We start from the raw sequence: 16,346 nt of genomic DNA, 5'->3' as shown, positions 1-16,346 counted from the left end.
TCCATCTTCGAGGCGCGGCATGAACACCATTGTCACCGGCATGACACCATGATCTTCATCATCATGGTCTCCATCATCGTGTCTTCATGAAGTTGCCTCGCCAACTATTACTTCTACTACTATGGCTAACAGTTAGCAATAAAGTAAAGTAATTACATGGCGTTTTCATTGACATGCAGGTCATAAATAAATTAAGACAACTCCTATGGCTCCTGCCCGGTTTTCATACTCATCGACATGCAAGTCATGATTCCTATTACAAGAACATGATCAATCGCATACATCACATATATCATTCATCACATCCTTTTGGCCATATCACATCACACGGCATATGCTGCAAAAACAAGTTAGACGTCCTCTAATTGTTGTTGCAAATTTTACGTGGCTGCTATAGGTTTCTTAGCAAGAACGTTTCTTACCTACGCCAAAACCACAACGTGATATGCCAATTTCTATTTACCCTTCATAAGGACCCTTTTCATCGAATCCGATCCAACTAAAGTGGGAGAGACAGACACCCGCTAGCCACCTTATGCAACTAGTGCATGTCAGTCGGTGGAACCTGTCTCACGTAAGAGTACGTGTAAGGTCGGTCCGGGCCGCTTCATCCCACGATGCCGTCGAATCAAGATAAGACTAGTAACGGCAAGTAAATTGACAAAATCGACGCCCACAACAACTTGTGTTCTACTCGTGCATAGAAACTACGCATAAACCTGGCTCTGATACCACTGTTGGGGATCGTAGCAGAAATTTAAAATTTTCTACGCATCACCAAGATCAATCTATGGAGTAATCTAGCAACGAAGGGAAGAGGAGTGCATCTACATACCCTTGTAGATCTCTAAGCGGAAGCGTTGCAAGAACGCGGATGAGGTAGTCGTACTCGTGGCGATTCAGATCGCGGTCGATTCCGATCTAAGCGCCGAATCACGGCGCCTCCGCGTTCAACACACGTACAGCCCGGTGACGTCTCCCATGCCTTGATCCAGCAAGGAGAGAGGGAGAGGTTGGGGAAGACTCCGTCCAGCAGCAGCACAACGGCGTGGTGGTGGTGGAGGAGCGCGGTACTCCTGCAGGGCTTCGCCAAGCACTACGAGAGACGAGGAGGGAGAGGGGTAGGGCTGCGCCTTGGGAGAGAGAAACTCGTGTGTTCGGCAGCCCCCAAACCTCCACTATATATAGGGGGAGGGGAGGGGCTGCGCCCCCACCTAGGGTTCCCTCCCTAGGGGTGGCGGCAGCCCCCAGATCCCATCTGGGTGGCGGCCAAGGGGGAGAGAGAGGGGGCGCACCTAGGCTGGGCCTTAGGGCCCATCTGCCCCTAGGGTTTGCCCCCTCTCCTCTTGAGGGCGCCTTGGGCCTTGGTGTGAGGCGCCCCAGCCCACCTAGGGGCTGGTCCCTTCCCACTCTTGGCCCATGAAAGCCTCCGGGGCTGGTGGCACCTCCCGGTGGACCCCCGGAACCCTTCCGGTGGTCCCGATACATTACCGGTGATGCCCGGAACACTTCCGGTGGCCAAATCCACACTTGCTATATATCAATCTTTACCTCCGGACCATTCTGGAACTCCTCGTGACGTCCGGGATCTCATCCGGGACTCTGAACAACATTTAGTAACCGCATACATACTTTCCCTAATAACCCTAGCGTCATCGAACCTTAAGTGTGTAGACCCTACAGGTTCGGGAATCATGCAGACATGACCGAGACATCTCTCTGGTCAATAACCAACAGCGGGATCTGGATACCCATGTTGGCTCCCACATGTTCCACGATGATCTCATCGGATGAACCATGATGTCAAGGATTCAATCAATCTCGTATACAATTCCCTTTGTCTACCGGTATGATACTTGCCCGAGATTCGATCGTCGGTATCCCAATACCTTGTTCAATCTCGTTACCGGCAAGTCTCTTTACTTATTCTGTAACACATCATCCCGTGATCAACTCCTTGGTCACATTGTGCACATTATGATGATGTCCTACCGAGTGGGCCCAGAGATACCTCTTCGTTACACGGAGTGACAAATCCCAGTCTTGATTCGTGCCAACCCAACAGACACTTTCGGAGATACCCGTAGTGCACCTTTATAGCCACCCAGTTACGTTGTGACGTTTGGTACACCCAAAGCATTCCTACGGTATCCGGGAGTTGCACAATCTCATGGTCTAAGGAAATGATACTTGACATTAGAAAAGCTTTAGCATACGAACTACACGATCTTGTGCTAGGCTTAGGATTGGGTCTTGTCCATCACATCATTCTCCTAATGATGTGATCCCGTTATCAACGACATCCAATGTCCATGGTCAGGAAACCGTAACCATCTATTGATCAACGAGCTAGTCAACTAGAGGCTTACTAGGGACATGGTGTTGTCTATGTATCCACACATGTATCTGAGTTTCCTATCAATACAATTCTAGCATGGATAATAAACGATTATCATGAACAAGGAAATATAATAATAACTAATTTATTATTGCCTCTAGGGCATATTCCCAACACCATTGTTGTTCTCGCCATCTCATACTTCCTATGTTTGTTGATCCCTTTCTTCTTTTTGACAAGCCACTTCTTAGCTAAGATAAGGTTGCTCCGAGTGCTGGACTTGGAGGGCACCTTGTGTGTGTTTGATCATCACCTTAACGACATTATGAAGCTTTTTCACCTAAAGTACCTTTCTTTAAGAGGATGTCCTCCTATTTATCACCTGCCATTTTCTCTGGGCAACCTAAAACAACTTGAGAAACTAGACTTGAGAGGTATAGTGATAGAGTCAAGTTTCCACTTAGGGTCAGAAAACTTCGGAAGCTAAACCATTTCATGTTGGTAAGGAACCCATGCACAAGGACATCTCGTATGAACAAGTTGTAGAGGACTTGCAAGGGACGATGAGGATCAATGCATGCCTTTTGACCATCTCATCGATGGTACTTTATGCACATTGTTTTGCAGACTTGGATCTTTACTGCAGCAACCACCGTGACTTGTGCAGTGCCTGTTGTTGCGATGAAGCTGGACACACATGATGTTGTAGTACCAAGATGGGTGAGAAAATTGAAAGCCCTACACACACTGGGTGTTGTGAACATCTCACGCGGGACAACCATTCTTCAGAACATAAAAACACTCAATAGGTTGCGGAAGCTAGGAGTGACTGGCATCAACAAGAGAAACAATCTAGAGCGACGAGATCAACGGTTTCTCATCTCAGTTGCTTGAAATCCTTGTCAGTGGGCTCAGAAGGGATGCCTAGATTATCTGGCTACTTGGATGACATGCCCACTCCTCCGGAAAACCTACAGAGCCTTAAATTGTATGGCAATCGTCAGATTGCCTGCATGGATCTAGATTCCAGAGCCTTAGAAATCTCATGAAGCTGAAGTGCGCAATTCTAGGATATTGGCCCATAGTGCTGCCATACAGGTCCTTGGGAAGTTGCCGATCCTGGCCATCATGTGTCTGTGGACGAAGTCGTTTGAAGAAGAGGTCCACTTTAGTTTGGGCATTTCCGAGCCTAGTGATGCTGCACCTAGATTGCCTAGATGACCTGAAATCGCTGGATTTTTCGCTAGGAGGGACATGTAAGTCTGAGGTATTGTAGCTCTCTGATACCTATAGTCAGGAACATCGTAGCAGGCTTCAACATCTTCCAAGGCTCAAGGAAGTTGTGCTCAAAGGAGACCAACTGTCCATGGGGAAATTGCGTGCCGACCTTGCCAAGTTTCAAAATCGACCTATTGTGTAACTGAATTGAGCCGGGCTCCAGAATTGACCCATCTAGTCAAACATGTGTTATTATCTCATTATTTGACATGTACGTGGTGTATATATTGTTGTCTGTTGTGGTACATGAATCTGAATTGTTTCCTGTGTTTAATTATGTGTTTGAATGTATGCCGCATACAACTGTTGTGGTATCTTGATAAGGTGGAAAGTACTCATCTCTGTGACCATCGATCGTGGTGACAATGCATGTCTCTACTATATCTAGCCTATGTTTGATTAGTTCAGGTTAGCGGCTCAGCGTCCAGCCCACCAATGCGTGAAAGGCAGGCCTAATCATGCACCAGCAACAAAAATGAAAAAAAGCTCGCCCTCCTCTCATGATGTGTTCCTCCACTCCTCATGCACGGGAGCTATATCTCGTTTATAGCAAGATGATAGCTCTGCTCTCCCTCAATGATTGCCATATGGGCTAGCCCACTAGAACGTGAGAGCTCGCTCGTCAGCGTCCGACCGTTGCGTTCGGTCAGCTCGCTTTGTTTTTCTTTTTCTTTTTTGAATTAGTTTTGTTTTGCGCTGTTTTTCATCAGTTTTCTTGGGGTTTTCTTTTTTTCTTTGTTATAACTTATGCTTTCTTTGTTTTTCAATGGTTTTCTTTCTTTATTCTTGGTTTTTCTTTTATTCTTGGTTTCTTCGTTTTGTTAAGTTTTCTTTGTTTCTATGTTTGGTTTTCATTGATTTTCTTTAGAGTTCTTCATTTATATTTCTTTTTCTCAGTTTTTTTGAGTTTTTTATTTTCTTTTTATGTGTTTTTATGGTTTTCATCGGGTTTTCTTCGGTTTTAGGGTCTTTTCGATTGAATTTCTTTTGTTTTCTATTTTTTGTTTGTATCATGTTTCCTCTGTCTTCTATGTACCTTTTTCACGTACATGTGAAACTTTATTTCTATATACATGGTAAACATTTTTAAAATACACAATTTTTTAATAATTTTCTTTGATGCCTACTTTTTTTGTATACATCAAGAACATTTTTGTGTACATTTAACATGGTTTAAGACATGATTAACATCTTTAAGTATTCAAATCCATTCTTTCTCATAACTTGAGAATATGTACAGCGCAGAACAGAAAAGAAGGCAGATTTGATGAGTTGTAGGGGCGAACCCACTTCCACTGATTTCTTGCAGGAAGGTTCTATAAGGGAAAAAGAATCAGAGTTGTGACCCGGTAACCTTGATTTCTTTCGAAACGTCATTACGAGAGTAACAAAGAAAGCAACTTCGTCACTTTCGTGTACTCATGTCAGCATTCTCACTTCTGATATCTCCAAGTCTTGTCACCAAAAACCTTCGCCGATTGAACATTTCTTGCAAATGCATGTTTGATGTCTAATTTTTTCATAAAACAGTGTACATTTTTCATATACATCAGAAATATTTATTTGATATACATTTAACATTTGCCAAACACATGATTAATATTTTTTATAATGTCACATATGATTTTTGAAACACGTGCACATTTTTGAAATGTCACAAACTTTTTTTGTATGCTATTAACATTTTTCATATATATTTCAAACATTTCTTTTATATACATTTAACATATTTTCTACTCCATCCCAAAGTAAGTGTATGAAGCTTAGTATAACTTTTTACTAGAGCTAGTACAAATTTAAGACACTAATTTTGGGACGAAGGGAGTATATGATTAACATTTTTCATAAATTTCACATGTATTTTTGAAATACCTGAACATTTTTAGATCTCAAGATGATATGCTAGCTCAGTCTCTCGGAGATGCTCATAGAGGTAGGGTGAGGGTATGTGTGTATGTATCTATGGGCGTCTGCTTCTGTACTGTGTTCAAAAAAAAGTCAAAAACCGTTTTCTAATATTCTATCAACATTTTCTAATTAAGCTAACAATTGTTTTACATTGTATTAACAGTATTTAAAATTCACGATTTTAAGTTTTTTATTCGTTTTTATGTTTGTAAATATATGTGCTTACAATATTTTGGTAAATAATAAGAATACAATAAAAAATAAAAAAGAAGAAAGGGAAAAATAGGAGAAAAGATGAGCTTACCTGGAACCTACCTGGGCCGGGCCCTTCGCAACGCCCTGCGGAGCAGAGTGTGGTGTAGGCGCGCCCGTCTCCTCACCGGTGCGCAGGTTTCTGTTGGCTCGCTAGGCGCACGCACGCCTGCAGCCGCCGCCTCTTCCGCAGCTCCCGCCATCCGCATCAGGCTCAGGCCGTTCCGAGCCCTAGAGGGAGGCGGCGCCGCCGCGGCCGAGTTCGAGTGCGTCCTGCCCCCTATCAAGCTCCCCTGCCGCGTCTCCCAATCCACCCTAGGCCGCCCCGCATCCAGCTCGCGCGGCCCCCTCCTCACTGCGCCGCGGCGGCCGTTGCCCCAACGCCCCTCCGCCCCTGCATCCTACCGCCGCGAAGCCTCCGGCCCTCTCCTTCCCCACCCCTCTGCAGCCCCGTGTCCAAGAGCAGGCCCCTACCGTCGTAATTTCGTGTTCTTCGCTAACGCCACTTCGGCAACGTCTTCTTCTTCTCTGGTGAGTCCGAGAACGATTCTTTCGCGCTGTAGGTTCTCCTCCCTAACTATTCCGGCAGCAGCTTAGCATCTTTGGTTGAATTCACTCATTAGGAAATCCTGAGGTCTCCCTGGTCAGTGGTCACTAGGGTCGATTTGCTACCAGTTTATACACATGATTATATTTCTCATCAGGTCCTGCAGCATGAATGCTTTGTTATCACTTCTTTCGGAACTAGTAGAATCGCCGAGTTTTGTAGAGATAATTCTAGACTCACGGGCAGATTGTGGTTTTACTTTGTTGTGCAGTGCAATCTATTTAGTTTGGTGATTGCTTGCTTACTAGTTTTAGTAAATTGCTGCTGTTACAGCTTAAAAAAGATGCATTTAACTACCTGTTAAATTGATAGTTAAAAGTACTAACTGCATTTTGAAAGCAACGGCAATGCCAAAAAAAAAAGTGGACAATGTCACCAAATTGATAAGGAGGACTGGATAACCAAGCTCAAAAGTCCCATCAAAGGGAGAACAAGCAAACTGCAGAAAGCATTCTTGCATCATTTAGGCCTTCTATTTCTCTCCGTGGAGTTCTCTGATAGATGGTGCCCGTTTCAGTATTACATTTCTCATTGAAGCGAGCAGTTGTTGTTGTTGTTGTTGAAGTGGGCAATTTTTTTCTGGATTCAGGTTCACGTTTGCCGTCGACTGTAAGTATGGATCTTGCTCCTTTCAAGCTGGATATTGATGAGCTACTAGATGATTATGCCAAGGTGATTTCCTTTTTCTGTCATGCAGTTAGTCAAGGTGTGTCATGCTCATATAAATGTTAAATAAGCAGCATCCTTGTGCTTCTGTTTGGCAGGAAAATTGTACGTCATTCACCGATTTCAAGAGAGTGTGGATGGCCAAGAAGTTTTCTTATATCTTTGAAGGCCGACCCAAGACGAATTCAGGCGTTTTTATGCAATCCCTCTTTTTGCATTGTATTGGTAGGCTATATGGTTTCCTTGAAATTGCCACTTTACCTGCAACAATCTTTCTTACAGCACTGGTGATGTATTTTATTTTTCTTGTCTGTGTAGGCCATATGACTTCCCAAAGTTCTCTACTTCAGAGGTTGCCTGGGCTTTACTGCCTTTACTGCCTTTATGAGTGCCAACCATACAAGCCACACTACAAAATTTATCTGTCTCTTGGTAAGGTATATTTTTAGTCACTGATTTATGGCTTATTGGAAAGATCAATTCCCTGAATATGTGATTGCAACAGAGGAGTCCAAGAAACTCAAAGACTTTGTCATTGAGGCTAAGCAGAATGGGCTTGCTCTTGTACCAGCACTTGTCAAAAGGATGCTGGACAAAGGCATGTTTCTGTTTGGGTTCATAAATTTGCTTGGTGACAATGAGGCAAAGGAGGTTGATGAAATGAATGCATCCCAGAATAAACGGGTGAAATTTGCCTGTGACAAGTATGTGGATTTTCTTCTTTACCATTTGTCTTGTCTGATCTTCATCATTAGCATTTGTGTGTTCTTCTTGCAGGGTAGTAAGCTTTTGCGTTCGCTATATTCTCTGTATGCAGACAGGAACACATTACTGATTACTTACTAATATTCTGAATGTTTTTTTTATATTCCAGGTTGTTTGCAAATACTCAAATAGGGAGTTACACGCACACAGACTTGGTAAGTTTAGTCTGTTTCCATTCATGGCCTCTTTTTAGTTTCATTTTTAACACACTCCAGTGCATTGCCATTAGGGTTGATGTTATCATTTATTTTATCCACTCCACCGCCTGCCCCCCTTCATTCTGCCAATGTTAGTGATTGATGTAGCCTGCAACGATTCCAGTTAATGGTTTGAATAAAGAATTGCTAAGCTGTGTAGTGCTGGCAATATCACTATAAGAAACAATATCAGGATGAGGCAATCACTTTTTTATTTTGTATCAATGGTATTCATTTTCTCTTCTGTTGCTGACACATCAATCTGCATCTAGGGAGTGGAGTTTGAACTTGACAGCATCAAGAAACTGTCAATGGACTACGCTAAAGCCAAAGAATCAGCCTTTGCAGGTGCTTATCTCTTCTCATCATCATCTTATACTACTTGGATTTTTTGTAGCATTGGGACTGTCATTGACCCTATCGCTATCCTTGGCAGAGGCAAGCCAAACTGTTGATGTGGAAGATGCCAAGCACATCCTTCAGAATGACAAACTGCTGGGTGACAAGGTAGAGGAAATCGTCAAAGAGTGGGATGCCCAGAAGGAAGAGTTCTACCAGAAAACAGGTGTATCTCCCCATGATGAACTGGCGGTGGTTGACAACGACGAATCTGGAGAATTCCATGACGAAAACGAAACCGACGCCTTTGATGAGTTAGAACAGCTGCTGCTGGAATGAGGGAGCATCCAGTAGCCTGTGAATGACTGAAGAACTACTACCCTGCTCATGCCATTTTGTCACGGCATGGAATCGACATTGGGCTGACTCGGCATGCCCAAAATATTCTTGAAAGCATTTTTCGTCGCAACATGTCTGAAGCAAAAAAATTGTATGTAGTTATATTTTGGTTGGATGAAATGTTGCCTGATGTACATATTTCCATGTAACAAATTGGGTTTCCTAATTCAGGAAATGTTGCATTTTTGCATGCTTCTATTGAGCTGCTCCATGTACGCATTAAGCATCCGCATAGGCCATTGAACATCTCTCAATTTTTCTTAGCAGTATATATATATATATATATATATGATTGGCAGAAAGAAAGAGAGGATGTGTTCACCCTTTGTTGATACTAGTAAGCTTGCACGTGCAACGCACGATAGCATAATAGAAAAAAAATCCCATTCATCTATAGTTCTTATGAGCTAGCAAAAAACATCACATATAAATTTCCAGAAAATACTTTCGTCAGATTTACGAACCTTCCTAATTGCATATTGCAATGCATAGACAAACATCTAATTGTTGTAACAAATTATTGGTCATCCAAAAATCTAATAGCATGAATGAGTTGTAAACTTTTAATTATCTGGAGCATCAGATAAAATTATATTCATGTGAAGTAAATTGATTATACAAGTACAATGTTTCATTTCGCCGCAAAAAAGTACAATATTCCATTCATGAAATCCTTAAGTATGCACACCCCAATAGGATCATGTATATCCACATTACATCGCATAAACAAGTATTTTTGTATTACGTCTTGAAGTACACTCATATTCAGGCACAAACAAGCATATGGGAGGCCCAAAACCGCAGCTCCCATCATCCTGAACAACTCTAACAAAAGCACATTCCCTCATCCTCACTAACTTTCTGATCATTCCCTAAAAAAAAACTAACTCTGGTCTTGAATGTGGTATCATGCCAAAGTACAAGCTCCAAGGCTTACAAATATGTCCTAAAGCAACATCTTTTGAACGGCACAGATAAAAATCGAGAATTCCATTGTCTGCACTCATTAAGTCTAGCAGTTTATCTTTTTTGCGATGAAAACTTCAGGAACTTGAGGCGTCCAATTTCTGCTTTTCAGTGTTAGCTTGCCACAATGTGTATACTACAACAGAAAATTAGCTGAAAATCTAATCATCTACAACTTCAAAAATACAGATGATTAGAATATTTGGCAGAGGCATGAATTGTGTAGTAGTGAGACTTCCTGCCATAATAATTAGAAGTACAAAAGAGGAGCAAACATCATTAATGAAAGAGCTCAAAGGAAACCTGTGGGTTTTATGGCACATATCAACACCGACACCCTTAAATTATTCATCACAACAAGAATAATTAAAAAGATTAGGAATGCAAATTACGGGTTTCGAATTTACATCCTAAAAAAGATATAATATATTGTTGTCAACTGGAACTGGTAGCATCCACAATAGCAGAAACTGTACACCCAAAAATGATATGCATACAGGCTCAGAATTACTATATAGTTCATAGAAGGATACATGTTTTTTTCTAATTTACGTAACATTGTTGTGCCTAGTTCCCATGGTAAATCTTTACCCCCAGACCAAAATCAAGCTACCAAAGCTAGCAACCCCTCTCCCGAGCTCTATAAGCATGATAAGGGTAAAATTAGAAGGACATGGCTTTGGTAACTTATGTGAGAAGATGTGCTACTAATATTTACAGCCTTGTATCGTTGTACGTACCTCCCTATTGGAGAGAAAGTACAGAAATGTGATTGCACTGATATGCAGTATAACTCACCAAGTTACCATCTGAGCACTACTTGGTGAATGATACTTCAATATGTGTTTTAGGTTACTGACACATTTGTCATCTCCAGAATTTTCTAAGTTCCAAAATTAATGTCAACATGATGTGTTTTAGCTGGATCTGAAGTCATATTAGTCATTTCCCGCAGAAATAACAAACTCAGCTATGACTACAAACATAGAAGATGAAACCAGTAAAATCTTAGCATTATATAATCTCATGAAGTAAGAGAAAAATATCGAGTTACCGAATATTTTCATAAACAAAGCAATCCAGAAGAAGAGAGGCGGCAGGAAGCTGTTCATATTGATTGATAGCACTCCATATGCTCTCAACAGTAAAGGAGAGAGTAGAGCCGGAAAAAGTTAATGAGAAGTTCGATGACATCTCTCTTCTTGGATGTTGCACATGTATATATATTGACCATGTAGTCATAGCTGGTAAGAGAGAATCAGTTTTGTCACCTATTGAACCTACATACCACAAAGATTTGATATGAACGTTAATAAAATATATATAGAGAATATTAGAATATAGATATGGCAATCCCCTATGCAGCAAGCCACAAATTTGTAGGTGTCAAATTTAAATGCTCTCTTGTTTTGTACAGGAGATACAATTGCAGACCTACAAAGTGAGAGCTGGAAAATCAACAATAGGTGGGTCATCTATACCAGGTTGTCGCCAATAGACGATCGCCTAAGCTTGTTGGTTTATCTTTTTCCTTCACAAGCTCCACATAATGACCTGTCGGAAGAACATTTCAGTAGAAGAAGAAATGAGTTCACATCTTGATAATTAAACATCACTTCATGACCATTAGATCAATACTCTGCTACAACAACTGAATTCGCATAACTGTCGTCAAATCAGGATAGTCACGGCTGTTTGAGATTGACTAACAATTTTTCATTTAAGTTTTCATAATGTTTCTTATCCAAGACATGATGTATACAAGTGTTTTTCATATCTGTTACTCATCTATGCACCTTTTAGTCTCTTTCTCATTTTTTTTGTAGCTGATGCAATGGAGAAGACAGATTAGGAGGCATGACAGCACACAAGTTCGATAGTTACTTGTGAAAAGATACAAAAAAAATAGAATAGGTGGAGTGCTTACGTATCAACACCGCTGCTAAGACAGTAGCATCCTTCCCTCTGGTTCCTTCACTATAACAGAGATCCATTTACATGAGCTGCAAAATTTCTAGACATTTAGGAGCTCATATATACTTTTCGTCAGGAACTGTTAAAGGTCAAACTTACATAATAAATAATATCCTTTAACAAAACAAAGAAACCTGGCATGCCCAACAAGACCAAACCAAGTATAAAGCATTTAGGGAGGTGTTTGTTTGAGGAATGGTAATGCAAACACAAATGTAATCAGATCAAGTTGTCAGCGTCAACAGAATGGGCAAAAACAGAAACCTGTTTGTTTCAACCAATGTATCGACAATCTTTTCAACATTCCAACATTTATCAATTCATAGGACCCGATGCCGAAAAATACTCACAAATCTTCTACTAAAAAAATTCATAGGACCCAGTAATTAATCTTGTAATAAAATTAGGAACACAAGAGATTGAAATTCCCGTCATGAATTAGTTAGAACTGGACAAATTTTACAGCAAAATCAATTATACGGAACTCCACATGGGTTATCCAATCAATTATATAGAACTCGACATGGGTCATCCACATGAGGAAGGAGCTCATGGTGGGGATTTGGATAGAGCCGGGAGTGAATAGGTGTGGGATCTGTTTACGCGGTATTTACTTACAAACACATCTAACATTTTGTGATGCTGTAGTAATCACATAACGGATTGGAAAATTTTGAACCAACAAGTCGTATAAAGAACACATCAGCAGGTAAACGATTTTGACCATTTTCTTCTCGGTGTCGCTTCTTTTAGATGACGGGTGACTGGAGAGGAGGGCTAGGGAGGCTGCAACCAGCACGGGGCGCGGTGGGGACAGTGAGGCGGCGGCATCGTGGGGTCACATGGAGAGGAGGCTGGGGGAAGTGAGGCGCCGGCGGGATCCATGGGGCAGTATCGTCCCAGGAGGAAGCGGGGGCACCAATATCAAGTGTGGTAGGAGCGTGGGGGTGAGGAGAATCCTAGCTGGGTAGGGGAGAATAGAGCACGGGGATGGAGTGGCTGAACGGGGGGAGCTAGGTTACCGCTATGCGCCGCCCGCTGCGTCCCGCACTGCCGCCGCTACTCGGAGGAGGAGAGGGATCCCGCCGCCGCCGACGCAGGTCGGTCCCGATGCGTCCCGCGCCGCCGTCGCTCGACGAAGGAGAGGGATTCCGGCGCCCGCAGGCCGAGTCTGCTGCACCCCGAGTCGCCCGGCGGCGTCTTGTAGCGGTGGTGAGCACAAGAGAGGAGGGAGGGGGTGGGGAACTATGGAGGTGGGTGGAATAGATCCGCGAGTTGCGGGCGGGGGACGCGGAGCGCGAAGAGGATTGGCAGACCACGGCGTCTGTTGGGCAGAACATTTGATCTGGGACGTCGATGATCTGGTTGATACATCATTAGCGTAATACAGACAGTAGGATGTGTTTAAGTTGAGTTAATCGGAGGGTCCTGGTTATTCCGTGTACAGTTGGTTGTGTGGTTTTAGGGTAGTTTATGTTTGCTTTTTTAATAATAGCATAGAAGCATAGATGTTACCAAAAGCATAGATAATAAAAAGCACACTATAGAAAAGTAAAGTCATAAATATTCAGATGTCTTCAAAATATGGGGATGGCACCCAAACATAGTATAATAAAATTATAAAATGGGTGAAAATATTGCGATGGCAAAAAAGCGCTGCATTCCATTATTGTTGAGATTTGAACCCGGGTCGTCTAGGGAAAGCCAGATATCCTAACCGGACTAGACAACGATGGATTATTTTCTAAAAACAAGCAATACTTATATAGGAGTTTATCCTCCCATCCTTACTTCAAAATGTTATTTAATGTGGCTTACTCACAGATAATGCGGCTTACTCACTGATATTTATTTGCGCCTAACTGTGATAAAACCTGGATCTGTTTAACTTGAGTAGCCACGCATGTGCTACTGGCCGTGCATAGGCAAAAACTACTGGAGTTGAAGCACTAATCACCAATAATTTTTGTTTGCGCATACAACCATTAATGATTAGAAATAACACTAAGACATAGTACTTCATTGCACAACATGTTTTATTGCTTGTTTAGATGAAATGCTACATTGCATAAGAAAGAAAAAAAATATGTTATTAACCATGGCTAAGACATAATCCTTTTTTCCTATTGCAGAGTGGTTATCACTGGCGGGTCCCGCCGTCGGACGACCGATCGGTGATAGACAGGAGCTGCCACCCTCGCTAGGCTCATCCCTGACGATGGTATACAAGTTTTTTGCCTACCTAAGTGTTGTGCACTTTTGTGTGAAAAGTTTCATAACTAAGGAGGTACTAATTGGACAATTATTTTCGTATACGAATGTGTTTCTTCCAGATTTGAGGCTCAGTTTTCATAACCAATTTTCGTAATTAGCTGCAGCTCGGCACCAGCAAACGGTAGTAGTTGTTCACCTTATACTTTCTTCATAGAATTGAAGCACAAATCCCTAAATGTATATTCAGATTCATAGGACGAGGCATAATTCATGCCTTTTGATAAGAAAGTGCATTTCCATTTATGGTGTGTGCACAAGGAAACACACATTTCAATTTTATAGACAATAAAAAGATGGTAGCTTCTCTTCACAGTGTTCAGATTAAAAAGAGCATAAGTTAAGTACACACGCAGAGTATAATAATACTACCACAGGCAGAAAGTTCTCTCAGTATTTGCTGGCCGTTGCAGCCCATAGAGAAGAAAAGGCAAATCACAGATTGATTTGTGCACTTGAATTCAAGCTTCTGAAATTGACCATGCAAACAGGACAGATGATAATTGGACAACTTTTCTGAATGAGGAACCTAATGTATTTTTGCAATAATCATTTGGATATCTGGATCGTTGTAAAAGAGCCAACGGATCAGATATTCCTCCGGGAAGCTGCTTGATGGCAGTGGCTTCAACTCGTTACAAGCCTACTGCCTATAGAGTTTCCAACGACATGGTTAGGAACTTGCGACGTAGTAGAATAATGAAGCTGAATGCATCAAACATACAATCTCACATTAAATTATTAATTAGTGTCTGGATAATTCAAAATGCATAGTTTCAAAGGCTTTGACTAGGCATTTCGCAAAGAAGTTTCTTACCTTAGCTGGATCTCGCTGGTGCCACCTAAATGGTAGATTGACTAGATGTATCACGTAATAAAGTGACTATTGGAATAATGTTGCACTAAGGAGCAAAACTTACCCAATCATGTTGATGGCTAATAATCAGCTTCTCATTTAAACTCTTCAGGGTTGCCGTCTCTGACAATCGAGGGTACATGTGGCTCTGGTAATTGGTTATGCTTATCTTGATGGCAACTTCTCTTTCTAGCACTTATGATAATTTTGGGTCCCATAATGCCTAATCACTGAGACTTCGGGTCATTGGGTATGCTGAAACATAGCTTGAGGCAGTAACATAAGCAATTAATTTAAATGCTTTGAGTAAGCAATCCTTTCTCACAGAAAGCAACGCGATTGTTGAACGTTACATGTAGCATCCAAAGTTAGCCATGGATGCTATGTACATAGTAAAATAGAAAATAGAAACATGTTATTACAAAATTTGCTACCCTTGAAAAATGTACATATTTCCACTAGTAGAAAACAGGGTTTTGGTTCGGGTCTGGCCAGTCCATTAGTCCCGGTTCTTCACGAACCGAGACCAATGGGGGCATTAGTCCCGGTTCATGAGCCCAGGGGGCCGGCCGGGGCCTCGTGGGCATTGGTCCCGGTTCGTCTGGATCCATTTGTTCCGGCTCTAGGCACGAACCGGGACCAATGGGCCACGCTCCTGGCCCACAACCATTGGTACCGGTTCGTGCCTAGAACCGAGAAGGGTGGGCTTTAGTCCCGGTTCCTGTCACGAACCGGGACAAATAAGCTGCCTATATATACCCCATCGCCGCAGCAGAGCACTCCATAGTGCTCTGTTTTTTTCTGGCCGGCGAGGGGGGTGCATTTGGGTGCTCTAGCTCACCTCCTATACACATGAGGTGTTCGATGAAATGCCCGAGCCACACTAGTTAAGCTTTCTCCTCTCGAAGCTCGACCTCGGAGCTCCATTTTTCTCGAGATTTGTCTAGATTTAGCGGTCCGTCACGCCCCGTCCCCGTTTTCACCGCCGTCAATTGCCCGCGCCGATCTCGTCGCCGACACCACCGTGGTGAGCCTCTTGTTCTTATCTTCTTTCTGATTTTTTTTACTTTAGATAGATACTTGTCTGATTTTTTTACTTTAGATAGATACGTGTCTGATTTTCTTACTTTTGACACACATAATTATATATAATGCATGCAGATGAACCGGCAATGGATGTATGGTAACAGACACACCTCCGAGTACATTAAGGGCGTGCATAATTTTCTCGAAGTGGCTGAGGCAAACAAGCAGAATGGTTTTATGTGTTGTCCATGCCCTATATGTTGGAATACGAAGTCTTACTCTAACCGAAAAATCCTTCACACCCACCTGCTTTATAAGGGTTTCATGCCACACTATAATGTTTGGACGAAGCACGGAGAAATAGGGGTTATGATGGAAGACAACGAAGAAGAAGAGGACGATGACAACTATGTGGCCCCTAAATACGGTGATGCTGCAACGGGGGGAGCTGCTGAAGATCAAGAGGAACTAGACGATGTGTCCGATGATGCTGCAACGGGGGAA

The 16,346-nt window shown here is 42.3% G+C and overlaps 1 protein-coding gene and 1 long non-coding RNA gene across 2 annotated transcripts; one reads left to right on the top strand and one right to left on the bottom strand.

The window, feature by feature from the left end:
* The first annotated feature begins 5,889 nt into the window (after window positions 1-5,889).
* On the top strand, window positions 5,890-8,947 carry LOC125507918. The gene is made up of 8 exons (XM_048672447.1): window positions 5,890-6,307; window positions 6,973-7,055; window positions 7,148-7,274; window positions 7,368-7,481; window positions 7,555-7,753; window positions 7,924-7,969; window positions 8,284-8,359; window positions 8,448-8,947. The coding sequence occupies exons 2-8, from the start codon at window positions 6,999-7,001 to the stop codon at window positions 8,687-8,689; spliced, it is 861 nt and encodes a 286-aa protein (XP_048528404.1). The 5' UTR covers window positions 5,890-6,307; window positions 6,973-6,998; the 3' UTR covers window positions 8,690-8,947.
* A 483-nt stretch (window positions 8,948-9,430) lies between these two features.
* LOC125507919 lies at window positions 9,431-13,015 on the bottom strand. The gene is made up of 4 exons (XR_007283131.1): window positions 12,712-13,015; window positions 11,643-11,718; window positions 11,197-11,269; window positions 9,431-10,995 (listed from the first exon to the last, which is right to left on the bottom strand). It is a non-coding gene; the product is annotated as an uncharacterized LOC125507919 (long non-coding RNA).
* Between the last annotated feature and the right edge of the window lie 3,331 nt (window positions 13,016-16,346).

This window comes from Triticum urartu, chromosome 5, assembly GCF_003073215.2.
Source record: "Triticum urartu cultivar G1812 chromosome 5, Tu2.1, whole genome shotgun sequence".
Taxonomy (NCBI): Eukaryota; Viridiplantae; Streptophyta; class Magnoliopsida; order Poales; family Poaceae; genus Triticum; species Triticum urartu.
Note: the sequence above shows the minus strand (reverse complement) of the source record. Positions and strands in the feature narration are given on the sequence as shown.